The sequence below is a fragment of the Macrobrachium rosenbergii genome, chromosome 48, assembly GCF_040412425.1.
Source record: "Macrobrachium rosenbergii isolate ZJJX-2024 chromosome 48, ASM4041242v1, whole genome shotgun sequence".
In the NCBI taxonomy this organism is placed as follows: domain Eukaryota; kingdom Metazoa; phylum Arthropoda; class Malacostraca; order Decapoda; family Palaemonidae; genus Macrobrachium; species Macrobrachium rosenbergii.
Genome location: NC_089788.1, coordinates 8,258,488 through 8,285,501, shown reverse-complemented (window position 1 = coordinate 8,285,501; position 27,014 = coordinate 8,258,488). Strand labels below are relative to the sequence as shown.

The window sequence follows — 27,014 nt, the reverse complement described above, 5'->3', positions numbered from 1 at the left end:
TTATAAGATCTGAGGGCGGACAGAAAAAGTGCAGACGGACAGACAAAGCCATCTCAGCAGTTTTCCTTTACAGAAAACTAAAATCATGAAATATTTCCATGGTATCTGTTTTATTTATAAAAACGTATACAAATTGAATACATAACAACCTATTCACCAGAACACTGGAAACAGGGGCACAGATCATTATCGATATCCGAAGAAAGGTGAAAAGAGGTTAAGAGGAGACCTATTTTTCTCACAGAAACTCGTGTGTATTTTTAGATACCAGTACGCACTTTGATTCATATTTAAAACTCAATAACGTGCGAGATGTTATTTCTTGGGATTTAACCAGGTAATTGAGTCTGAAAAGCGTCGGCTACTTGAATCCCCAAGTTAGGGCTACTTTTTTTGTTTAACCATGTTCTATTTTTTAAAATATCACCTTCATCAATATTGGTATTCCAGGGTGTTAGAGTTTTCGTTAAGAAGAATCCCAGAATGCTTTTTATCATTATTCATTTAATCTGAAATTAATAAATATAATAAATATTAAATAAAAACGAACAGGCTACATAAATATGACTGAGCAAAGTGAATAGATTATAAATACTAAAGCTAAGCATAAATTCACGAGGAAAAGAGGAGACAAGTCAATGAGCCTCGAAGAGAACGGGGCCTGAAGTGAGATGCAAACTGAAATCAAACAGTTCCTGCAACTGATCATCTTCTAACGGGCAGCTGGCGTATCGCTCCTGGCAGCTGGCTTCTTCAGCAAAGGCGAGAGAAGAAGAATTGACATAATTCGACGCCTGCGCTGCTTCGGCAAAGTCAGCAAACAGATCGACGACGGCCATTTCTTCAGACGTAAGCGACTTAGGGTTCTGCTCCAAAAGGCAGACGGTTCTCTGGACGCAACCGTGGGTATCCATCCGGTAGATGGCGTCCATCACAGCTTGAAGGTCGTCCGGTAACGCCTCCCTACTCCCGACGGACCTCTTGCCCAGTTTTGGTTTGGGGTTGAGGAGGTTCCTGTAGCCGATGATTACGCTGATCTGTGTGGTGAGAAAGATGAGTAAGTACATTGGGTTTTTCACTTTAGCATAATATGAATAATAAGGTTAATGTATTGATATGATTGTCATTAGTATCTTTTACGTGATACTTATATGATACCCATTGTACACAGAATGTAAAAACATTAATATTCTTTCGAAAGACAACAAGAAATAGGGAAAAACACCCCAAATACTGGTATCAGTTCACTGAAAAAAGTAGTAAGAATAACAAGCTAAACTCTTGGTATGACAATGTACTGTATATAAACAAAACTAGAATAAAACACAACAGTCGAATGGCCACAGTGCCCATCCTAAACGCCTGAACCAGAATAAGGAGAAAAAATTGTAAGAAGAATAAAAAAATAAACAGCAAAAGTTATAGGCTATTCCCCCAAAACCACTAAGGAAAAAACTAGACCGACAGCAATGACTGACAGTTACCCCCAAGCCGATGAAAACGATAAGTGTGTTGATGTTCTCTATGGTGATCGGGATTGTGGGGATGGCGTTGATATTCGTCGGCTTCAGCTGAAGGCAGTCGGAGAGAGCCACCAGGCCCAGGACGTAAACGAGGGCAACGCCGGGCTTCATCTGTCCATAAGAAATCAAAGGGTAATCAGGACATTGTTGTTTACCGTGCGTGATAACTCCGCGTTTTCTATGACCCCGTTTTCTGTGACACACTGAACCTTGTGCAACAGAATACGCAATAATTCGTTATTTATTCGGTACGATATCAGTACTGCATAAATGTATAATCTGTTTAGTAATGCGTGATACATTTCTGGACGGGTTACAGTTTTTTTGTTTTTGTTTTGTTCCGGTAGTCCTCATAATGGGTCATTTAAACATTTATTTATGAGAATATCAATATCAACAATTATACCATCACTGAATTATAATAATAATAATAATAATAATAATCATCATCATCATCATTTCACAAGGAGATGAGACAAATACTTCACACCCAGATTATTTATAATATATATATATATATATATATATATATATATATATATATATATATATATATATATATATATATATATATATATATATATATATACTGTATATATATATATATATATATATATTATATATAATCTCTTTTACTATTAACAAATTCTATATAACAGGGAGTGGCACCCAAGAGCAAGAAAGGTGACTCAACAGCAGCACATCGAACCCCTATATCTTATACGCAATCTTTCACTTCCTGATTCTAGAGGCTTCTCCTTTCCTCTACCTCTTTCATACCATTTATCCATCCTTTCTAGGTCTTCCTCTCCTTTCTTCTCCCAACACTTCCTAGTTTATGCTCTTTTCACCAACCAATCATCCTCCATTCTTCCCACAAGACCAAACCATCCGAAAATACTCTGATCCGTCTTTTCACTTATGCTCATCCTTTTCTCCTCTTAAATACACTTCCCAGCTCTTTCAGTAATCTCTGTAATTTGTCCTCACAATCACAAATAAGTACCATGTCGTCTGCTAACTCCTGTCATTGTGCATTTCATTCACGACCCATCTTCGTATTCAAGACTTTGCACTTACATTTACTGTTCCATCTTTGACTTTTTGCATCAGTCTATCCATATAGATATCAAACAACTATGTAAGTTTTCTCTGGTATGAGATGGCTCCAGAGAAATACAAAATAGGTGGGTTCTTACTGTCACATTCATCCTTTAACTATTGTATCAAAGAACACCCTGTGAAAAATACTTATACTACTTCTACAGCATCAGTACTTCAAAGTAAAGTTCACTATCATCAGTTTTCCCCACAATCAATTATTGCCCCCAACTAGACTCCATGTTCGTCCAAGTTCGGGACGATTAGGCCGTATTATTTTCGGCTGTGAACCTGTTAGGCCGTCACAATTTTAGGCCATATGAAATTTAGGCAGCAGGAAATAACGGAAGCTCCTTGGGACGCCGTGTTTAGTACTAGCCCTCGGCGATCAAAGTATATTATACACCCATTTCGGGCGTTTGCCAGTTTTTTATGTTACGGCCGAAACGACCAGGACCCGTTTGTCCTACCTAATCAGACCCAAATTCCTTTACTCACGTTGACTGAAGAAGAAGAGGAAGAAGCAGGCGAGAAAGGCGACACCCGAAGTTGCCCGAGATGACTGACAAAATAATACTGTCGTTGCTTCCTTGTTCTTTATATACACATAGAGAGAGAGTTCATGTCCCGTATAAAGATGCAGATGAGAGCTGGAACTGGATGGTGCGAGTTGATGTACTGTAGGTGATTGTCCTTATGGGGAAAGTGGAGTAGTGTGCTCTCTCTCTCTCTCTCTCTCTCTCTCTCTCTCTCTCTCTCTCTCTCTCTCTCTCTCTCTCTCTCTCTCTCTCTCTCTCTCTCTCTCTCTCTCTCTCTCTCTCTCTCTCTCTCTCAAAACTGTAAAGGCAGCTCAGCATCAGTTTAAATATTTGCTATACAGTAAAGAAGCAAGAGGACGGAAAAACCATTTAAACACTTTTACGCCCGATACTGAAAGGCAAAGAAGAAGAAAAAGTAAATATGACATAGGTCTATATCTTTGGTGACTTTCACCTACCATAAAGGGGTAAATCAACATGTGTGATTTTTCTGTTACTAGGAGTTCGATCTTAACTCTGGCTGCATTCTGCAATTATGGCATTCCATATAGTCCCTTTTTGCATTTCTAACCTGATTGTTGCCTATAATAACATCTCACTTTCTGAAATAAATGTGGCTTTAAGAAAAACCAGCAAGTCACTGTAACGTGCTAACTCTAACTGTTGAATAAAGGATAAAATCGTGTGTAATAAACTTCCGCAGTGTGAGCTGCTTCATGCATGGACGCATGCGGAACATCAGAGAGACAGGGTAGCATTTGCATGCTACACTATTTACTTCCGACATTTTTATTACCTCATTAACCCACCATTCTCTAACTCTCCTTCCATTTTGATAAAGTCTTCTTCCAACCTCTCCACAGTCATGTCTGAAAACGCGCATCATCATCTTTGTTTTTCATATTTTAGCGTCAGATTTTCCATTGCAGAAGTAGACAGGAAATAGGTTCTATTTGAATTTTCATCTGGTTCAGGTCTTCATATATGACTTTTCTCCAGGAAATTTATGGGCCTTCTTACTTGTCTTTATCCTGCTACTTCCATAACTACCAATTTCATAACTAGCTCCCTCCCCTTCTCGTTACATGCACACACCATCTCAGTGTTGATTTCTCAGTCAGTTTTTCAGCCTCTGAACACCACCTCTGTAAGTAGTTTCCTAATCTAAGGCATTCCGGCTATTAATCTTTATTTTATTGCATTCACACCTCTCTAAGATCTCCTCCCATTTTGCCAATGTCTGCTAGCTTCCTACATATTTAACTCATTCAGTTAATGGGATATTCTTATCTCTACATTTATGACAATGGGACCAAGACAGTCCCACAGATTTAGCACGGGCACTGAGGTGTAATTTCTTTTTAAATGAAACTTTCGGAGATATCAGGCAATAAATTCCAGGCTACAAAATTAGCTTTCTCCGGATATGCTACCAGTTACAATAAGCAAAGTATCGAACTTTTATGTTGTTTTCAGATTGCTCCAATTCTATTTTTATGGATATTTACCACTTGTGTAAAGAGTATGCATCTCATTTAAAAGGATTTACGAAAACAAATTACATTGTTATAAGTGGAGATAAAGCATTTTTGAATTATAAAAACTATCATAAATTTTAAAAAAGTACTCCGTAAAATATCCTGAGCAATGGAAAAGCTTTCAGTGAAAAAAACTCAAAGAGAGATATTACTACAATCAGAGTGACGTCACTGCGACCATATTATCGCTAGGGTGTTGGGGAAACAAACATCGAGTCTCCACTCTCCGCTAAGAAAACAAAACTAATAAAACACTGGACTGCGATTTATATAGCTTATTTATTTATGTATTTTAAAGGTAAGAATGCACTGACACCATTCCACGTTTTAGTGAATGTTCAAATCGATTTAAACTGTGAATTAACTTACTTTATTATTAAGTATTATAATAGGAATGTTTGTGGTATACCGTAAACAAGGGCTTGACTTGGCCACTCTACGATGCTTATATCTTATGTTGTATTGCATTATTTTCACGACAAACACATGAATTATATAGGCAATGTGGAAATGAAGTTCAGGTAACCCGTAAGCTATCCAATGACCTTGTCATTTGTTATATTAGGTAGAACTAAGTATTGGCTCCGCGTGGGTATTACCTTGGAAATTTACTTTTTTTATAGCCCAGTATTTTGGTTGTTTATCAAGAATTTACTGTTACTTTTGTCGGTTGACTGTAATTAACCTGTAATTAACCTCAGAACTGATTATGATTTTGCATGGTGGCCATCCTGGAATGGTGTCACGCATGCACAGTCATAGGGGAACTTTTGATAAAAACTGTTTCCTTAACCTGGGGTTCGAGCCCGGAGTCCTCCGGGGTAAGTAACGTGGCCCACTAGGTTAGGTTAGGTAGGGTACGTTAGGTTAGTATGGTGCCTTTTATAATAGATTTCCTTAGCCAGTCCTTTCTTGAACAATGGCTCCCTAATGTCTCTCGTATTCGTGGAACCGTTCCATACAGTCCATGCAGAGCTGTTACTTAGAAATACCTCATTTTAATTGAAAATGCACATCTGTTCATTAGAGGAGTAGCATAGCTAAAGGCTGATGGGCTCGGGTGATTCTTGTAAAAATGTTATGCAAACTAGCCTAGCCTAGTAACAACCATATCAAACTTATGGTAAAATTTTACTTTACAGCATTATCACATTTTAGACTTGAAAATAAAATTTTCATATGTTTAAATATGTGCTTTTGAAAACAATTTTCCCATGTGTTAATGTGTGCCTTTGAGAATATTCCTATGCTTTAGTCGGTCAAAACTGAAGACCACTACCGCAGTCTGCTTCCCGCCAGTCAGCGACCACAATATTTACACCCTTTTGTTTAAGTCTTTGATTTTGGCCTTTCACTTGTGTTTATGTTTATAATCTTGTTTATGTTTTTAGGTTCATTCTGAAGGGGCTGGTACTAAATATGGCACCCATTTTGCACTTAAACTGATAATACCAAATCAGAGGGGTACAGTAGTAGTCTTGAATTTTACCGATTTGAGAATGAAACGAGCATCGGAAATGTTTTAAGCTCATGTTAAAACATAGAAAAATATTTTCAGGCCCAGAATGTGACAGTGGTGTGAAGTAAAATTTTACAAATTGGCCAGGATGCTATTCACTAAACCCTTGTCATATGACATATGCTACATTTCTAAAGAAATGGTCAATTTTTTATGCTGTCATTCCTCGCCAGATACACAAATCATTTTCTACTGCCTAGACCCCATCTTGTGTTTTATGTATTTCTGGCAGGACATGAATGTAAAACTTGGTCTTGTAGGGTAAAGAAAACCAAAAATGAGTGAATTACAGAAACAGGAATGGACCAAAATATGTAAATCACAAGATAAGCAGTTGGAAAGATACATGATGCTTCATGATTATAATCAGTATTGGTCACAAAAAGATTAGCAAGGTTAGTTACAGGAAAGCATCATAACATAACCTAGGGCTCAGGGCCTACTTGCCCAAGTGTGGTGGGTGGGAGACAGCAGCTTTGCCCTCCCTTGAATCCTGTCCCAATTAATTGGACCTAGAGCACCATAAGTCATAGAGTAAAATACTGTAAAGAAATGATGCTTAACCTGGCCTTCTGTAGCTTAACCTAGGGTGCTTGGCCCTACCTGACCTGGTTTGGTTTTCCCATCCCAGACACCCCCCATCGTAACCTGACCTAGAGTACAATATTTCAAAGAGTGAAACACAGGAATACATACTAAGGGGGAGATACCACTTATCTTCTCCTTAGCATTGTACTAAGTTAGATAATCCTCACCGTATGTTGGGAGATGACTAGAAGGCACACATTTATTCCTCTTGTCCTAATCTCGAGCATTATAGCTTCAGAAAAAGCCAATCCAGTCTTTGAAGCTTGGTAACATGGTAGTTAGCCAGCTGCAAGTTAGTGAGGGGTGGGTGCCCACCCACTTTGTAAAATGTCACTCTCTCTTCATCCCCCTTGCCATGCAGATGTTGGTAACTGCTCATCATAGCTGATGTTTGGGCTACTTGGCTATTTTCTGGTTTAAATGGTTGACAACTTTGGTTTGTTTTTTTTATTTGGTAAACTTGACATTGGTAAGAATGGTGGTGCCTGATAATTCTTCCAGAAAGAATGATCAGCAGAGATGTCCCAGGCATGATCAAGTGCATGCTAGATTTGTGTTCTCTGTGACTTGCAGCCCACATTCTTTGTGTACTGCTTGCAGAGATGAGGAATGTATGCTGTCTGAGGACAACACACTGCAGATCTTACTCCTTCTTTCCCTTTTTTGACCTTGCCTTGAATCCTGCTGCTTCTACTGGGGTGGTGTTCACCTGTTCTCTCCATGCGGGGTATAGGGAGAGCATACACAGACCAGAAAATGATCAACTGACTCCCTTCTTGGCTTGTGCTGATGCTGGTGTGATGTCAGTTCCTGCTTCCCTGACTGCTTCTGCTTTTGTTTTGTCGACTTCAACGTATTCCAGGAGACAAAGGAACTGCAAAAAGTGTTGTGGCCTTCTATCAGTATTGTGGGAGAGCCTTCCCTGCATGCCCTCCTTCCATAGTTACACTCACTTTTTACTGTTTTACTTTACCCCTATAATTGCTTCCTAATCTTGCTCTCCAACCTCTTTTTTACTTCCTAGTTCAGCTTCATGGTTTTCTCTCAGTTCTGCCCTTAGATCGTTGTACCTTACTTTGTCCTCATTTCTCTATCTCTTTATCCACCTGCGTAACCACTAGAACTCTTTCTTTTTACTGTCTTAAGCGCTGAATGGTTGAAAGTGTCCCAGTGGGTGACTTGGCAGTGTAAATTTTATAGTCAAATGAAATCTATGCCTTTGCAGCACAGGTTTTTGCAAACCCCATTGCTTTGGCTTTGCCTTCCTTATCTGAGACAGAGTGTGTAGACATTTCTATTGTTCCTACTGCCCCTGCTCTATTGCTCTGCCAGCTCCTGCTCCTGTCACTTCTGGGATATCTATTGTGATTCTGTGCAAAGCAGACATGAGAGATAATGGAGAGACTTGTGGTCATGGGGGGTTAAAGAAGCACTGCTGTGTTTTGCTTTCCTCGTTATCCTCAATGTCTTCCTCTTCCAACTCCTCATTCTGCTCCTCATCTTCCCCAGTGTCAGATCAGCAGAAGTGTAGGATGGTTGAGAAGTGTTTTTGTAGCTGTTGCTCTTCTGTTGGGGGGTGACAGCAATTCCAATACTCATTTGCATGGACAAGTGCACCCATTACTGATTTCCATTGAATGGGTCCACTCATGCTTGGTCCCTGGTGTGTGACCCTTGCTCCTCCTTGTCATCTGCATATCCTTTTCAGGGGAAGAGAACTGACCCTGACTATTTCTGTGCACAGAGTCCTTCCATGGATTATATGCCATTATAGTTCAGTTACTTAGTGTGTGGTACTTTGAGGGTTGTGGATCCCTCTCATTCTTGTTTGTTCCCGAGTGTGTGGCAAAAACTCAGAACCCATCAGTCCTTGACAAGTCTTTTTCAATTCAATTCCTTCCAGACTTTGAAGATGATGACTGCAAGGAGATGCTCTTTGGACAAGAGTAATCTTTATGGTATTACTTTCAGAGAACTCAACATCTTAGGCCCAATCATCAGTGACTTTTTGGTAATACCAGCAGAGACAAGAAGGCAGTATCAAAGAACACCCTCTCATTGTGGCTCACCAAGCTAGCATGCAAGTTGTTTGGCGAGAGGGGACAACTCTATTTCTCAAGTGAAGACACACAAAGGCAGGGACAGAACTTCATCCCTAACATTGAGGAGGGACTTGAGGCTACAGGTACTGAGGGCTGGTGTGAGGAAGCATCAAACCTCCACCATTAAAGGAATGTTGCCCACAAGTCCTTGGGTACTTAATCCAACAGCTATATTCTTGGTAGTTGAGACTAATGCAGGTGTGTTACATAACAGAGCTTCCAATGTCTGATTTTTATTGTAGTTGGTAGATGTGTCTCTTTCTGTCCCCCTTACAATAATGGGGCCAAGGTGATAGATCACAAGTGTTTGGGATTTCATGATGACATGTGACCTTTCAAGTTGGTCTTCCTGTGCTTCACGGAAAAGCAGATCATCTAATTTCTGACAGTATGATTACCAAAAAGCTATACTCAAGCACAGGACAATGTTATCCTCAACATCACGCATGCTAGACTGTACTGGTGGTTACAGGAGTCATCCTTCCCCTGCTGACATAGGGACTAAGAGGTAGACATATGTTTGGAAGTTCAACAACAGTCATTATCTCGGGAGATCTTCAGCTGAGGAGTAAGTCTCGCTATAAAAGATGAAGGTTTGTAAACGCCTAAAAATAAATAAAGACCCAGGAGGTCAGTTACTATGGCCTTCTTCCAGGTAGCATCACAGTTTGACCTTGGTTGAACGTATGCTGACTCACCTGCAGATCAGAAGGTGAAGTTCTGAAGGTTATTGGTAGGGTAAAGTCCATTGACATTTGCTCAGCTGTACAGATTGGCATTGGGTTCCTGTTCATCGTTATGCTCTTTTAAGAGTAAAGTTGAGGTGATGATGGAGAGGAAGTGCTCTGGACAGCTGGAACACCTTGATCCACTGTGCAGTCTCTTTCTGTGCCTGGTATTGGGAACTCATACACCTTCAAAACTTTGAAAAGGACGTGGGTATTATCTTTCATGTGAAAGGACCATAAGTCTTCCCAACCCATTTAGGCTAAATTAGAGTGGTGTTGTTTGTGGAAATACAAAAAGATTTTCTTATAGGACTTTATTCCCATATATTTACTTATGATGGAGATATATTGTTAAGATGTTAATTACTTGTATATTGGTACTGTAATGTAGGGTATTCCTTTCTCCTAGCCCTGCTTATCTGGGTCTGAGACAGTTTATTTTGCAGCCTCAGACCCAGAGTGATTTAAGTGATTGATGGCCTCCCAAGGTTCCAGATGGAGCTAAGAAAGCCACAAATCTGGGCTGTATGTGAGTGGTGGGTTTGTAAAGAAAAAATATGTTGTAAACAGGATATTTTTGTACATGAAACTTACCCGTCAGATATATACTTAGCTATAGTCTCCGGCGTTCCCGACAGAAATTCAAATTTCATGCACACGCGACAGGTAGGTCAGGTGATCTACCATTCCCGCCGCTGGGTGGCGGAATAGGAACCATTCCGTTTTCATGTCAGATTTTCTGTCGCTGGTTCCGCAACATCTGTTGTTGGTTCCTTCTGCTTGGATTTTCATTTTTCGCTTGCTGAGGATTATTTTGGACTGACCTTTGGTGACGTATTGGATCTTTGGCTTGGCATACGCTTTTGTGGACTGTTTTTGATTTCGGCTTTGGTATTTTCTTATAGAATGTCTGATCAGAGTGTTGCACCGTGTTCCGTGTGTGTGTGAGGTCTGATTGTAAGGTGAGACTACCGAAAGCTTCGGTAGATCCTCATTCTGTATGTTCTAGGTGTAGGAGAATGAATGCTCTTTTGAGAATACGTGTGTTGAATGTGAGAATCTCACTGAACTGGAATGGAAGGCGTTAAACTCTTATGTACGCAAGTTGGAGAAGGACAGAGTTAGGAAGGCTTCTTCTAGAAGTGCTAGTAGGTCTCTTTCCAAGGAGGTAGATTTAGAACCTAACACTCTTCCAGATTCTCCTGTCACTCCAGTTGTTTCAGCTCCTTCACCCTTCGTCGAACCTGTGGATTCGGTGTCGGAGATGGCTGCTATGAAGGCTACGATCCGCAAGATGCAGTTGCAGATGCGAGCTATGGAGGAAAAGAAAGTGAGAAGTGATAGTGATTTGTGCAGTGTCCCCAGTGTAGTGGAGGGGGCGTCTGACCGGCTCCGATCGCTCCTAGGCCTAGACCTCTTCCAAACTCCCAGACCCAGTGGAGGAGGAATGTCGACAGCCGCAAGGGGGATGAAGAGCGCTCCCAACGGTCAGGCGTCCCTTCGCAGCGCCTGTTGACGCGTCCCAGGCTGCCTTAGATCGCCAGAAAAGGGATCTTAAAGAAGTGTTTCTCTTCTTCTGCTTCTTCGTCTCCTAAACGTGGTTGGAGTTCGGCTGAGGAATCGCGTCCTTTGAAGAGGACTTGGAAGGCTCCTAGAGGAGACGCCTTGGACTCTAGCCCTGAGCGCTTCCTGAAGGCTCTCCTGTTTCAAGAAGAGATCTCGTAGATCTTCCTCCTCTTCTTCTGGTGTTCAGGAGTCCACCAAGCAGATCCTGGTAGGCCTCCAGGCTCAACTCGCTGCTCTTGCTGGCTCTTTATCAAAGAGCTCCTCTCGTCGGAAGGATGCCTCTCTTCCGATTAAGTCCTCCAAGAGACTCTCTTCTCCCAGCAAGTCGTCCTCTAGGAAGCGTACTTCTCCTGTTAAGCGCCCCTCCAGCAGCAGGCGCTCCTCTCCTTCCAGGCTCTCCTCTCCTGGTAGGCGCTCCTCTCCTTGCAGGCGCTCCTCTCCGTCCAGGCGCTCCTCTCCTCGTAGGCGCTCTTCTCCTGATAGGCGCTCTTCTCCTGGTAGGCGCTCCTCTCCCGATAGGCGCTCTTCTCCTGGTAGGCGCTCCTCTCCTGGTAGGCGCCTCTCTCCTGGTAGGCGCCTCTCTCCTCGGCGCTCTTCGTCTCCGAATAGCGCCTCTCACCCAGGCGCCGCGCCATCGCTCGTCGTCGGTCTTCTCCTGTTGGAGATACTTTCTCCTCAGTCAGACGCCCTGCTCTTTCGCCTCGTAGAAGTTCCTCTCCAGCCTCCCTTTCGTCTGTTAGGCGCCCCTCTCCCAGCAAGGGCTCCTCTTCGGTCAGGCGCCAGTCAGCTTCGAGGCGCTTCTCTCCGGATCATCGTTCTCCAGTGGACATAGGCTCTTCTCCTTCTAGGCGCTCTTCTTCTGTTAAATGCCCTGCTACTTCTAGACGTTCTCCTCCTCCTTCTGGCCTGGAGGCGTTATCGGAGGACGATTCTCCTAAGGACATCACAATCTCTGATTACAAGAGGTTGACAGCTCTTCTAGTCCAGGAGTATGGAGATTCCCTCAAGCCTGCTTCTCCTCCTTCCCCTGGTTCTATGCTCTCGAGCACCAAGGCTTCGAAATCTTCCTCTCTTGTGAAAATGCGTCCTACGATCTCCATGAGGAAAGCTCTTAAAGGTTTCGGAGAGTGGCTCTCCTCAAAGAAGGATGCAGGCAAGACTGTCTTCTCCTTGCCTCCCTCTAGACTTTCGGGAAGAGCAGGAATGTGGTACGAGACTAGGGAGCCTATGGGGTTAGCTCTCCCCTCTTCTGCTGGCTCGGATTTTTCTTCGCTGGTGGATTCGTCCAGGAGGCTCTCCCTTAATTCGGCCAAGGCTTCTTGGGGACTGTGTGAACTGGACCATTTCCTCAAGGGCCTTTTCCGCGTGCTGGAAGTGTTCAACTTCATGGACTGGTCTCTTGGGGCCTTAGCCAAGAGAAGTCTTCAAGAGGATTCAGTTAGTATGGAGGACCTCAGCAGTGTGTTGTCTTGCCTGGACAAAGCTGTTAAGGACGGCTCGATGGAGATCGCTTCCCTGTTCGGCACTGGCCTTCTTAAGAAGAGGTCAGTCTTCAGCGTTTTCCTTTCTAAATCGGTCTCTCCTTCCCAGAGGTCTTCCCTCTTGTACGCTCCTCTCTCGAGCCATCTTTTCCCGCAAGAAACTGTAAAGGAAGTCTCTCGTTCCTTGTCGGAAAAGGCTTCTCAAGACCTTTTGGCTCAATCGTCGAAGAGGTTGAGACCTGCTGCGCCTATTTCTAAGAAGGAGAAGCCCCCTTTTCAGGAGCCCTTTCGTTCATCCAGGTCTATTAGGAGGCGTAGACCTGAGAGAAGATCCAGGCCTTCAGGACTCCCTTCCAGGAAGTCCAAGTGAAGATCAAGTCCTCCAGACTCCAGTAGGTGCCAGACTTCTCAAATTCGCCGAAGCCTGGGCACAAAAGGGAGCGGACGAATGGTCCCTCTCTGTTTTGAGGAAGGGGTACCTCATTCCCTTCTTTTCAAGCCTCCTTGACTACAACTCCGAGGGAGTTATCGGCGAGATACAAGGATCCTGTGCGGAGACAAGCCCTTCTTCTAGCCGTCGATCAAATGCTAGAAAAGTCTGCAATAGAACCGGTGCAAGATCTTCACTCCCCGGGATTTTACAACCGTCTTTTTCTTGTTCCAAAATCCTCGGGCGGGTGGAGACCGGTCTTGGACGTGAGCTCCCTGAACACTTTCGTCGTAAAGAAGAAGTTCTCTATGGAGACGACGTCTTCAGTTCTGTCGTCTCTTCGTCAAGGAGATTGGATGGTGTCCCTGGACCTTCAGGATGCTTACTTCCACGTCCCCATCCATCCCTCCTCCAGGAAGTTCCTAAGGTTCATGGTAGACGGCAGAACCTTTCAGTTCAGGGCTCTTTGCTTCGGACTCTCCACAGCTCCCCAAGTTTTCACGACCATTCTCAGGAATGTGGCTCACTGGTTGCACTTGGAGGGAGTGAGGATTTCCTTGTATCTCGACGATTGGCTAATTCGGTCCAGTTCAAAGAACCGTTGTCTGGAGGACCTTTCTCGGACTCTAAACCTGGTCCAATCTCTAGGACTTCTTGTGAACCTCGAGAAGTCTCAGATGATTCCTCAGCAGGAAATTGTCTACCTGGGGATTCGGATGGATTCTCGGGGTTTTCGAGCGTTTCCCTCCCTGGAAAGAAGGGAACGCTGCCTTCAAAAGGTGACAGACTTTCTGGAGAAAGACAGTTGTTCAGCGAGGGAATGGATGAGTCTGCTGGGGACCATTTCCTCGCTGGAACAGTTCGTTTCTCTGGGAAGGCTTCACCTCAGACCTCTTCAGTTCTTCCTGAAAGAATCTTGGGATCGGAAGTCCCAAGACTTGTCGGATTCCTTCCAAATATCATCTCTGGTAAAGGAACAACTCCGTTGGTGGTTAGACCCAAAGAAGCTGGGTCTAGGAATTCCTCTACAACCGCCGAGCCCTCGCCTAGTGTTGTTCTCAGACGCGCCGGAGTCGGGCTGGGGAGCGCGACACTAGGCTCGGAAGAAGTGTCAGGTACCTGGGACACGGATCAGAAGGCCTGGCACATCAATATGAAAGAGCTGGTAGCCATTCACCTAGCTCTTTCCAGATTCGAACTTCTGGTCAAGGGATCAGTAGTTCTAGTCAACTCCGACAACACCACAGCCCTGGCTTATATCAGGAAGCAAGGAGGGACACATTCCTTCTCCCTGTACATTGCAGCAAGGAACCTTCTGTTGTGGGCGGGGAGAGAAAACATCGTTCTCCTCACCAGATTTGTTCAGGAGAAAGGAATGTGAGGGCGGATCTGCTCAGCAGAAAAGATCAAGTTCTTCCCACGGAGTGGTCCCTTCATCAGGAGGTTTGCGAAAGGCTATGGTTCCTATGGGGAGACCTCATATAGACCTCTTCGCAACCCATTGGAACAAGAGGTTGGAGAACTACTGCTCCCAATCTCGGACCCCAGAGCAGTAGCTATAGACGGCCTTCTCCCTAGATTGGAACGGTCTAGACGGCTACGCTTTTCCCCGTTCAAGATAATAGGGAGGTAATCAGGAAGTTCAGTTCGTCAGAGGGCACCAAGCTCACCCTGATCGCTCCCTTTGGCCATCCAGAGACTGGTTCACAGAGGTACTGGAATGGATGATAGATTTTCCCAGGTCGCTCCCTCTCAGGAGCGATCTTCTCAAACAGCCCCACTTCGACAGATTTCACAAGAATCTTCCCGCTCTAAACCTAACTGCCTTCAGACTGTCGAAGGACTGGTTAGAGCGAAGGGATTTTCGCACAAGGCTGCTAAGGCTATCGCCAGAGCTAGAAGATCTTCTACCTTGCGCCTCTACCAGTCGAAGTGGGAAGTCTTTCGGAGATGGTGCCGATCTAAGAAAATTTCCTCTTCCAGTACCTCTGTAATGGAGATTGCGGATTTCCTTCTCTTCCTAAGGGAGCAATGTAACCTGGCCGTTTCCTCCATAAAGGGGTATAGGAGCATGCTGTCTTCAGTCTTTCGACACAGAGGTCTGAACATCTCGGATAATAAAGACCTTCACGACCTTATAAGGTCTTTTGAAACTTCAAAAAATAAGTCCCCTAGACCTCCCAGCTGGAATTTGGACGTGGTCCTAAAGTTTTTGATGTCTAGCAAGTTTGAGCCTCCTCGATCTGCCTCGTTCAGGGACTTGACCAGAAAATCTCTGTTTCTTTTCGCTCTTGCTTCGGCCAAAAGAGTGAGCGAATTACAAGCCTTAGAAGGTTCTGTAGGCTTTAAGAAGGACTCTGCAATCTGCTCCTTTCAGCCTCTCTTCTTAGCAAAGAATGAGAACCCTTCAAAACCTTGGCCTAGGAGTTTTGAGGTCAAAGGACTCTCCGATCTTTCAGGACAGGAGCTGGAACACACACTCTGTCCAGTAAGAAGCCTTAAACTTTATTTGGAGAGAAAGAAACAGCTCAGAGGCAACACCGAAAGTCTTTGGTGTTCTGTCAAGGATCCTTCAAGAGCAATTTCAAGAATGCCCAGGCTTTCTTCATTAAGGACATTATTAAAGAGGCTCATCTTTCATGTAAAGAAGAACATCTTCAGCTCCTAAGAGTTAATGCTCATGAGGTGAGAGCAATAGCTACTTCTCTAGCTTTCCACAAGTCTTGGTCCTCCAGTCTATTGTGGACTCTACATACTGGAGATGTAACTCAGTGTTTGCTTCTCATTATTTGAGAGATGTTCGTGTGACTTATGAGAAGTGCTTCTCTCTAGAGCTTACGTATCCATGGATTCGGTGCTGGGTCAAGGAGCTGAAGCTAATCCTATTTAATTTAGTGTTATTTTTAATTGTTTGTTGTGTTTTTTTATGGTTGGTTGAAAAAGAGTGTTGCAGGTCTCTCTCTCTTTTTTATCTCATATTACTAACAAGGTTAGGCTTGGTCAGGTGGTCGGTTTTGGTTGTTAGCTCCTTGTATTTTTATTACCTAGCTCTGTCATGTAAGAGGATAGCCCCATTGATATGATTCAGGTAGAGGGCTCTGTCTTGTAAGTGGGTTAATCCCTTTGACATGATCCATAACAGGCTCTGTCATGTAAGTGGGTTTTATCCCCATTGATATGATCCAGAAGGGCTGTCAGTCTTAGGTCACTTCCTCGCTGAAGCTCTTGAGGCATGCAGACTCATAGACAGTATCCATGAAGTCTTCTGCCCAATCAGGTAAGAACCATGGTTTTTGTTTATTCCTACAACATATGTTGTTTTCCCGTTTTTTAGTTCTTAGCTGTCTCTTGCCCTCCTCCAAGGGTGCCAATCAGCTAAGTATATATCTGACGGGTAAGTTTCATGTACAAAAATGATATTTTTATGATAAAATAAAGTTTTGTACATACTTACCCGGCAGATATATACGATTAATGGCCCGCCCAGCCTCCCCTCAGGAGACAGGTGGAAGAGAAAATCTGACATGAAAACGGGAATGGTTCCTATTCCCGCCACCCAGCGGCGGGAATGGTAGATCACCTGACCTACCTGTCGCGTGTGCCGCGAAATTTGAATTTCTGTCGGGAACGTCGGAGACTATAGCTAAGTATATATCTGCCGGGTAAGTATGTACAAAACTTTATTTTATCATAAAAATATCATTTTTTTGTGCATTGTATCTTTATCAATATTGAGGTGGTCACGTTGCCTTTTTTTTTCTTTTTTTTACCATGGTGAATTTTATTGATGTTTGTGTTCTCTCTTTCAGGCCTTTAGCATTACAGAAGACTGAAATCTGGGAGAGTTGACCTGCCAGTTACAGCATCCTATTTTCTTCAAGAAGCTAGTTTCTAGAGTTTATTTTATTGCCTAAAGTAGTGAGGTTTTATGTTTGCTTTAATGCATAATTACACAGTAAATCTTGTTTCTTCAGTGAAAAAATTGTTTGAGGAAAGAAACTTATCAAATTTGAGTATTTTAGCTGAATTTAAATTAGCTTTTGAAGAATTGGTGTTTTCTTGCAATTAAGTTGATATACTGTATTGTAGTAGGAACAGTTAATATATAGCACTTACGAAGTCTTTCCTGTTCGTGACGAAATATTGTACAACAAGGTATTTTAATTAAACTTTTATTTTTGTGCTGTGACAAGTACTGCAATTGAGGCCATTGATATTTTCATTACATGAATTTTTGGTTGATGTCCTGTCATTTTTATCTGTTGGTACATACTGTATATCTTAAGTGATGTGTATTTGAGGTTTAGTTTATTTTTCTAACTTTATCTCAAGGTTATTACTTTTTTAGTGTCCTCTTGGAAAATTAGCTCTTTAAGATTAAACAAGAATTGTTATTGATTTGTAAGGGATCAAGATGGATAATGCCTTTCTTTGATTAACATACCACTGATTGTAATTTGCTTTATTACATTAGTTTTAATTGGAATTAAAATTTGGCCATGGCTCTTGAAAAGGGGTCTGGACCCCAGCCCATTGCTCAGGTCAAGATGGAGCCAGAACATGTTGAAGAGCAAGTGTATTACGAACAATCAGACTGGGAGAATTCATATGCAGAAGGTACTGTAGTATCAGATAATCATGAAACCCCAGATATTTATGTCGATGAAAGCAGTTATATGTATCATGATTCTCAAATGGAGTATGAAACTGTGATAGTGCCTGCTTACCAGATCAGGACACACACAGGTAAGAGGCCATACGTTTGTGAAAGTTGTAACATGACTGTAATGCCGAACAATCGCCCGTGGAATCATATCCGAGTGTTAGGTGGTGGTCAGCCGATTGTCCGTCATGTTTATTACATGAACTTCACTCGGAAAAGTGTTTGCACTCCATCTAAAGCACAAAGTGATAAACCTAAGAAAGTAGGCAAAGGGAAAAGGACTTACCCTTGCGATAAATGTGAAAGAGTGTTTGGACATAAAAGCCATTTGGATAACCATCTGAGAACTCACAGTGGTGAAAAGCCTTTTGTCTGTTTGTACTGTGACAAAAGGTTTGGACAAAAAAGTAACCTTACCTCACACATGCGCCGACATCCACTTCACTGTTCTAAGAAGATAAAAAGTTATCCCAAGATTAAAGAGGAACCTATAGAGGAAGATTGTTTTGAGGTAGATTCGTCAGAAGATATTTCCAAAAACACGCCATTGTCCCAGGTGCCACAGGATAAAAATGTGCACTCAGCAGTGGTCCAGTCAGCAGATGTATCTCAAGAAATGCGGTTGTCAACTGAAAATATGTCTACCTGCGAGGTGTTGACCAAGGACACATCGCAAGAAGAGGTATCTTCATCATTAGTTTATGAGGAAAAAGACCCTTCTAATATGCCTTCAACTGAAGTAGATTCATGTGTTGTGGCTGCCACAGAAGTAGTTAGGTCCCAGCCACATTCTGAGGAGGTAATTTCATCTGTGACAATTACTAAAAAGGAAAATCAGGTGCATGACAAATCACACAACTCCAGTTCCCCTTCACAAGTGAACAAAGAACTCACCAGGTCCAGTACAGCTAAAGAAAGCTCATCCCCAGCCCATCTCAAAGCAGAAACAAACTCTCAGGGTAAAACAGAAAATGTAATATCATCTATAATAGCTCCCAAAAAAGTGCTGTTTCAGATCAGATCACAAGTGGGTTCTAATGCTCATCCAAAGCAATCTTTGTCACAGGCTGAGTCCCATGACGTCACTTCGTCCATCTCTGGTAACAAGAAGAAAGTGATTGTTCATGAAAAATCTTTCAAGATAAAAACTAAATCAGTTGTTTCTGCAGATAATGACTCTTCACAGGATAAATTAAGCAGAGTAAATTCAGCTTCACAAGATATGGAGGCAGACAAAGAGCAAAATACTAAGACTTCCACGTCTGAAATAGTACCTGTAATACAGTTGAAAACTGAGAAGGGTAAATTGGAAACTGACCAAGCAGACCATAAACATTGCTCCCCCAAAAGTGAAAAGTCATGAAAATAACCAACAAATATAATTGTAGTCACTAACTTTATAATACCACAGTGTGCAAGCCTGCTGCCATTCTATTAATACGTGTATTATCATTATTATTATTAGAGTTTTATTAACCTTGAGATATTTTAAGTTTGTTATCTCTTAATACATTTGATGTTATGGCACTGCCACTACTGTAGGAGAACCAGTGTATAGTACTACTAATGTATTTAATGTATAATAGTATCCTGTCAGATGTATCTTTCAACTTCACTTTTTTAAGAGCAGCCTGTTTTTTAAGAACAACAATCCTTATAGCTTTTTTATTTTCCACACGCTTGGGAATACGTATCTTCTTGTGCATTCCCACATTCAAGTAACTTTCCTCTCAAAAGGCCAGTTTCTCTTTCCTTTTTTGGTTTTATTGAAATGAGTTATCTCTTGTTTTTGTCTTGTTCACTTACTGTTTGAACTCCCATCAGGACCTTCCTACAGGGTTGTCTCTCTGCTTCCATATTTAATGTTTTTTTTTATGGGTCTTTGTGATCTTTTTCTTTTCCAGCCTCTGGACACCATACTTCTCTGCTAATTCCTCATCCTTAATATGAACTCGCCAAACTTCAACCATGACTAGACTTTGTGATCACACCTTTTCAAAATCTCTGCTTGAAATAATGTACCCATTGGGAGTCCTTGCTCTTTCAACCTATGTGACCTGTAGTCTCTCTATCTCTCTTCTTGTCATCCTTGCTACAGCTACTTTCGTTTTTATCACTTGAATAACTTCTTCACATTCCATTATGTCTCTTACAACATGTTCTCAGTTCCCACATCTCTTTGGTATTAGAAAATCTCTTACTCCAATTATATTTTGTTTCTGGCCACCTCAGGTGCCACTATCTGTTACATTCAGTACATCTTACAGAGTTCACCCCCCCCCCCACCTTTCTGATAAACAACCACAAGGTCACTTTCCTGTTTGAGCTTTTTCCTTACTTTCTAGTCATCATAAGCTTTGTTCTACCTTTATATATTCTGCTGCAGTCTATTCCACTCTTCCACATTGTAAAAATTTCCACCACCTCTTCCTCAGTCTGCTGTTAGCACTAAATCATCTGCATAAAGCAGCTCACTGGGTACCCCTTTTCTGTACTACTTTGTAGCTTTTTCAATTACTTTTGTAAACTTCTGAAGGCTCAGTGTATCAGGACAATTACAGTACAGGTATACCTAATTCTTCACATACACATGCCACATCTAGGGTTATGGCAGAGGAACATTTCAAGTGTACTGAGTCCTTCTGGTATCCTTTGCCTTTGTAATCCCCATTTAATTGTCTTGGTTGTTTGTCAAATGCCCTTTCAAGTACCACAGATGTGGGGTATACTCTCCTCTTTTGTATGGTACTTTTCCTGAAACTGCCTCATTTTAAGGACTGCTTCTGTTGATGATCTCTCGTACTTGAAGCCAAACTGACAATTATGAGTTTTATCAGCATTTAAATCCAGCACATTTTCCAACATTTTCATAGAAAGCTCAAGTAGTTTTATTCCTCTGGTATATCCATAGTGCAGTGTATCCCACTTTATTTCATATACCATTACATTGAGGCATTTTTTTCATTATTTTTGCCATATCTCTTCCTTTATAAGGTTTTCATATGTTGTGTTCTAGTAAGTCCACGGATGACTGATGATCTTGCAACTTTTATTGTTATTCAGGTGGTTCTGGGGCTTTTCCATTTTTCATCTTCCTAAGGGCCTTCTGTTTTGTTCTTTATTGGTCCCTCCATTATGCCAACATCCTCCAGTTCAAGGTCATTTTCTTCACTCGGAAGGTTTTCAACTTTAAAATAATCTATCCGCTTTTTCATCTTTTCCATCTTTCCTCAGCCACATATACACGTATTTACTCGTTTTCCTCTCTGCTGTTTTTAGATTCTGATTCCATTCCTCCCATCTAGTTGCAGTGCCACCTGAATAAATTTCTTCACCTTTTCCTACCTATTCTCTGTCAGAGCTTGAAGGTTTGACACACACTCTCTCTCTCTCTCTCTCTCTCTCTCTCTCTCTCTCTCTCTCTCTCTCTCTCTCTCTCGTGGTCCCTGACCTTTTTTTTATGCATTTTTGTTGACATTTTTTCTTGAAACTTTTTTAACCTCTTCATTTTTAAGTTTCTGTGGTTTATTTGTTTGACTGTATCTATTTTTTCATGTTCATCACGATGAGGAAATGCCTTTTTGCAGTCACAAGGCTACACCGTAAAATATTTTTTTCTCTGTGGAAGGTGTGTGATGGGTGAGACAGCCCTTTGACTTGAGGACTATTTTTCCCTGTTTGAATCTAAATGTTTCTTTTATACTTTTTGTCTATTTCTCAGTATGATTATAACTTTGAAATTTTATCATCTTTTACAACTTCAATTGTCTCCAATTTTGGTTATGAAGAGTAGATGCCATTGCTGGGAATGGAGTTTATTTTTATAGCCAATAGTGGGAGCTATGGTGGTCTCACCAACAGCCCAATAATGTTCAGTTGGACTTACAGGAGGTATCAGTATGCCAGTATGTACATTGATTATCAGTAATGGTCAAGTTTTTTGGGATAGGGTTATTGGCATTGTGTCCTGCTTGCCTACCAAGATGATTAGAGTGGGGATAATTGTATTTGTGTATTGTTCACGGTTCCATCAAGTGGGTTTGGCCAACACTTGAGTCCCCATTTTGGGGGGGTTGCCATCAGTGGACCTCACATTTTGCGCTGTTGGCATTACTAAAGGGTGTTTGCAGTGTCCTTTCATCCCCTGACTGCACCCACTTTTAAGCCTGGTACTTTGTCTCCACTCCCACTTCTTTTCTTCACTCTTGCTGTCCAATCTCTCTGTTACTTCTTCGAACAACTGTGGGGTTTTCTTCTACTGTAGTTTCACCATTAGATCCTAATCCCCTACCGTGTTGCCCAGCCACTCCAACTCCCTCATTTCACTTTCTTTAGCACTGAATGGCTGAAGTGCTTGACTTTTTAACCTGATTCTATTAATCCATTCCAATCCAACATTTGAGTCGCCCTGCTCATGTTGATGCTATCCCTTCTGGGTAGGCAGGAAGTGGATATATGGGAGTCAGCTTTTACTGATGTCACTAGTAGGAGAATGAGCTCAATTATAGGTGTCTTCTTGTTAAAGGTTTTTAGACAGAGTGCCATTTTGTCAATATAATTATCTCATGCATAGTACATCAGATATTTCAAGTACCTTTGGACTTTTTGATGATCCCTTGGTGCTGTTCCAAAGTAGGTCTGGACTCCTCTCTCCAAAGTAACTCAGTTTTATAGAGGACTTTAGACCCTTAACAAAACCAGAAAAGGAATCAAAGACATAAGATGACAGACCAAAAATTGACCTATACGTATTTACCCCTTCACACGGTTCCAAAGTTGTTCAAGGTTTTGGGTGATCAAAATGGGCAAAAGATCATCACCCATGAGACTAGAACTTCATTAATAGCAAGATATCCCATGTAGAGGGATAGTGCCATAAGTGCACCTCACATGGTGCACTGCAGGCATTACTTAAGGTTCTTGGCTGTGCACCTTCAGCCCCTACCTGCAACCTCTTTTGTTCTTTTACTGTACCTCCATTCATATTCCATCTTACCTTTCAATCTCTCCTAACAGTTGTTTCCTAGCGCAACTGCGAGGTTTTCCTCCTGTTACACCTTTAAACCCTTTATTCTCATTTTTCCTTTCAACACTGAATAACCTCATGGATCTCAGCATTTGGCCTTTGTCCAAATTCTATATTTCATTCCATTCCAATTCCAACTACTGTACATATTATGATGTCTCTCCAAGGAGATGTGTTAGTAGCCCAGATACAGAAAATACAGTTACCACATTGAAGATTCGTAAAAGTAAAATTTAATGGACTAAACTTGCAATGAAGATAAAACTTCAGTCTTAAAATTAAGACTATAGGTACCCAAACCTCTCCAGTGCAAAAAAAATGTTCAAAATTTGGATATCAAAATGTATTTATCATATAAATGTGGAACAGTAACATAAACTGTAGTCAAAACCATCCAGCAAGTTCAAATACTCACATTTTATGTACAATACAGAATTTAGATCCTATAAATGAATAGGAATGACGTTAAATAAGCTGATGCAGAGCGGAAAGTAAGGATTTAAAGAGCTACCCCTTTCATTTCTTTGTACCGCTGTTCGTATTCTCTTTCTTCCATCTTACTTTCCACCATTTCCTAAGAGTTGTTTCATAGTGCAACTGTGAGGTTTTCCTCCTGTTACACCTTTAAACCCTTTTTACGTTCAATTTCCCTTTCATCACTGAATGTCCTCATAGGTCCAGGCCTTTGGCCTAAATCTTTATGTTCCAGTCTATTCCATCCAGAAAGTGGTAGCTAATCAGAACCTTGACAGCAATAACATAAAAAAAAGCCAAGTGCAAAGAATAAACAAAAATCAATGAATTATCAACAATGCAATTACCAACTTGTTGCAAATTATGACTAAATCAGAGGCAACATACCAACTGCTTTGTGTAGTACATACAAAACAATGATGAGGTCAATATCAAGTCTGTCCAAAATATCATAGAAAATGTCTAAATGAAATTGCAATAATTTTTTAAACTACCTTGAAAATAAAACCATAGATAAATTTCATTTATAATTAGAGTAACAAAGTATTGAATTGCAGTAGCTGAACAATTCTTAAGTTTTTAATTCCTTTGCATTCCAGTGGACTGTAAATGACTGAAACGATAATTTGTTTAGGTAAAGTACACGGATTTATATCAAAATGTAATCCTGTGTCTGTGTCTTCAACACAGGCAGTATGACAAAGAAATTGCAAATTACCAAATAGCTTGTCAGTCCATGAGAGATAACAATGAACCAGCGACAAATGTCCATAAAGATCACGGTAGACATTAAAACAAAGCTCTTCATATCAATATTCTGCAATAACATTACATATTCCTTGGAATAACTGTACACCAATTTGCATTATATATAACTAACCAAGTTTTATATACAACTGATGCATAAAACATTATAATCACAACCTGTATACTAGGTTGCCAATATGTAGATATTAGGTACAGTTAATTAAAAATAACGGGTGTTGCTTAAATGAGGATACCTCCACAAATACCCACACCAAAATGCCATCAGTAGACTTTCCTATGCTCAGTACCAGAATTAGTACATAACGTTTGAATTTCCTAGCATGGTTTAGACGATTCATATCCAGCTACCATTATCCAACAATGTTTACCTACTTACAGACACCACCATGCAACTCAATTCCACATTATAATGTCAGTAGACAGCTGGTACAATATATAAATTACACATCAGACGAAATTCCACCAAACAGCATTTTAAACAACATTTAAAGAACTGGAACGAGAGAATCATCAGTGTTTACACTAAAAGTAACTCCAGGTCATTTTCCATCGTTGCTGACGCTTATGTTTTCTCAGGTAATTATTACATTGGTACAGCAGTGACTTCTTTGAAGAGGACGCTTCGAACGTCAGTATTGTCAAGGTGATCATCGGAGAACGTTGGCTGAGATTAGCAAACATAGCGAGTGAGAACCAGAGTGTGGAGTGTGAAATACGTAGATTATTTGCGTTCATTTACGACAAACCAAATCCATTTACGTCATCGAAAATAGTAAACTGAAATTTTCATTCTTAGTCAAAGTGACAAAGTATTATTGTAAAGTAAGCATGATAAATAATTAGTTTGCAACGTGTGCATTTATTCAGATAATAATGATTTATGATAGTAGAGCTTTGTAAACGAGAAACAGAGACGATTAAAAAGAAACCCTATGAAAATGACGATTCTTAGTGAACTGCTGGTATTCACATGCCAAGGACAGAAATAAACAGGAATGCATAGAGGGTAAGCTGTCTTTTGGTTCATTGTTTTCAGTACACTAGTGGCATAACACATATGAAGTTATCTTCAAGTCTGTATTGCATCAGCGTATCCATTTTCTAGTTACATGCGGTAATTATGAATATCACGCGTATTCATGATGAAAATAAGAGTATAATGTGTGAGATGAGGGTTTGTTGATATACTTATCAGAATTTCCCCTTGACATCTGCGACCATCGGTTGTAATGTAATACGATAAATCGGTATAACCATGAATATGTCAGTTACCTTCTGGGAAAATAAATGGAAATGCAGAAGGCTATCGCCATATAGTTTGATAGAATGACATGTATTTGATTCCACAAATATCGCCATGTTCTGTGACTGCGAAGGCATATTGTATTGCAAAACATATTTGATAGACAAAAGAGTTAGGTTTTATGATCAGTATTCCAGACTTAACTTTCTCATTTAAAACGCATGTACCAAGATGTGATGAGATGCAGAAAAAGTTTGTTTTTAACACAAGGTCGAGGAGTGAAGGAAAGGAACCAGCTAGTTGTTATGGCAATGAAAGACCATCCTATTCTGAAATATATTTAAAGTGAACTCATTGTTGAAATATGACACACTTATGGCAGATAACAGGTAATCAAACCTTTTTGAAAATCTAGGGATATTGACATAAACAAGTCACAGATTAAAAAAATGGAGCTAAATGAACTCGTTGCCTAAACTTGAGAAATAAGGAATGGAGGCATGAAAAAATTAAAGAATTAAATAATTTCTGATATCACAACACTAGTCACAGTTTCTAACATGAACATTTCTTACTGGATTGCATCAGAGATCTTGCCTACAGCCAGTCATTGTGTATTAAATGAACTTGGGCCTCTTTAGATTGGCTGTTTACATTTTATTTAATTACCTGTGGGTTGGAAGTTTCATTTTTTGGTTACAGAGAAATGGCAATAGGTGAAAAATTTATTGCTATCCAGTTTCATATCTTGAGACAGTTTGGCACTGGCACCTGAGGTGTTTTGTTGTGCATTCTGTGGGCGAAACCAGTGAATTAAAAATTGCCTTGTTTTTAGAATATTTTAAATGAAGGCATAATAATCTACTCATTATATGCCGAGTATAAGTGTACTGGTCCTTCCAAAGTATGTAATACCATGTCAAAGGCCTTCTCACAAGGCATACAAATGTAGGGGCATGCAAAAATAAACTTCAGTATCAACTGCATAGCAAAGGTCTTATTTGGACATTTTGAGATTTCATTTTATTTTGATGATGTAAATAACAAAGGAATCATTTGGAAAAACTTTAGAGGGACATAACTCACAAAAAGTAGAAAATATTTCTCCAGTAATTACCAAGACAGAACTCTCTCTCTCTCTCTCTCTCTCTCTCTCTCTCTCTCTCTCTCTCTCTCTCTCTCTCTCTCTCTCTCTCTCTCTCTCTCTCTCTCTCTCTCTCTCTCTCTCATATTGCAGTCATCCACTTTTACCTTGCCAAAATGAATAGTTATGAATTTAGTATCAGGTTGCCAATGTCAACGACTTAGACACAGACACAGAATGCTTTATAAAATTTACACCACAGCTTTTTTTTCTTTGTCCTCTGCTTAGGCAAGTGGCTCAAGATATTCTTCCTCAATTCAAGAATGGCTCGTTTGTAAAATCGGCAAATGTGCATTTGAAGTCTTATTTCTTTTTGAAAAAACCAGCCTCAAAGTTTTCAGGTTATTTTCAACCTGAACAATGAGTGGCTATTCCAAACGTTTGGACAAATTTTCCCCTTGAATATCCCCCAGTCATGTCCTCTAGTGTTTCGTCCTCCCTCTTTTTGCATGGCAAAATTATATATTTCTCATATCTTTTCATGATCTCAGTTAAGTGTAGCACCTTTAACAATTCCCTAACTTGGTTACTGGATGTTCAACCTATTATATATCTACACCTCCCATGTCTTCCGCAACCTC

At 40.9% G+C, this 27,014-nt stretch overlaps 2 protein-coding genes across 4 annotated transcripts; one reads left to right on the top strand and one right to left on the bottom strand.

The window, feature by feature from the left end:
- Nucleotides 1-524: 524 nt before the first annotated feature.
- Nucleotides 525-3,253, bottom strand: LOC136831234 (uncharacterized). Its single transcript, XM_067091270.1, has 3 exons — nucleotides 3,123-3,253; nucleotides 1,485-1,634; nucleotides 525-1,037 (listed from the first exon to the last, which is right to left on the bottom strand). The coding sequence occupies exons 2-3, from the start codon at nucleotides 1,632-1,634 to the stop codon at nucleotides 636-638; spliced, it is 552 nt and encodes a 183-aa protein (XP_066947371.1). The 5' UTR covers nucleotides 3,123-3,253; the 3' UTR covers nucleotides 525-635.
- Nucleotides 924-19,237, top strand: LOC136831233 (zinc finger protein 271-like). 3 transcript variants are annotated; one of them, XM_067091267.1, is made up of 2 exons: nucleotides 924-1,057; nucleotides 16,925-19,237. In XM_067091267.1, exon 2 carries the CDS (start codon nucleotides 17,615-17,617, stop codon nucleotides 19,139-19,141), a length of 1,527 nt encoding a protein of 508 aa, XP_066947368.1. In that variant the 5' UTR covers nucleotides 924-1,057; nucleotides 16,925-17,614; the 3' UTR covers nucleotides 19,142-19,237. The 3 variants fall into 3 exon arrangements, with proteins under 3 accessions (XP_066947368.1, XP_066947367.1, XP_066947370.1); XM_067091266.1 differs by lacking the exon at nucleotides 924-1,057 and adding an exon at nucleotides 4,881-4,999; XM_067091269.1 differs by lacking the exon at nucleotides 924-1,057 and adding an exon at nucleotides 6,142-6,165.
- The last annotated feature ends 7,777 nt before the right edge of the window (nucleotides 19,238-27,014 follow it).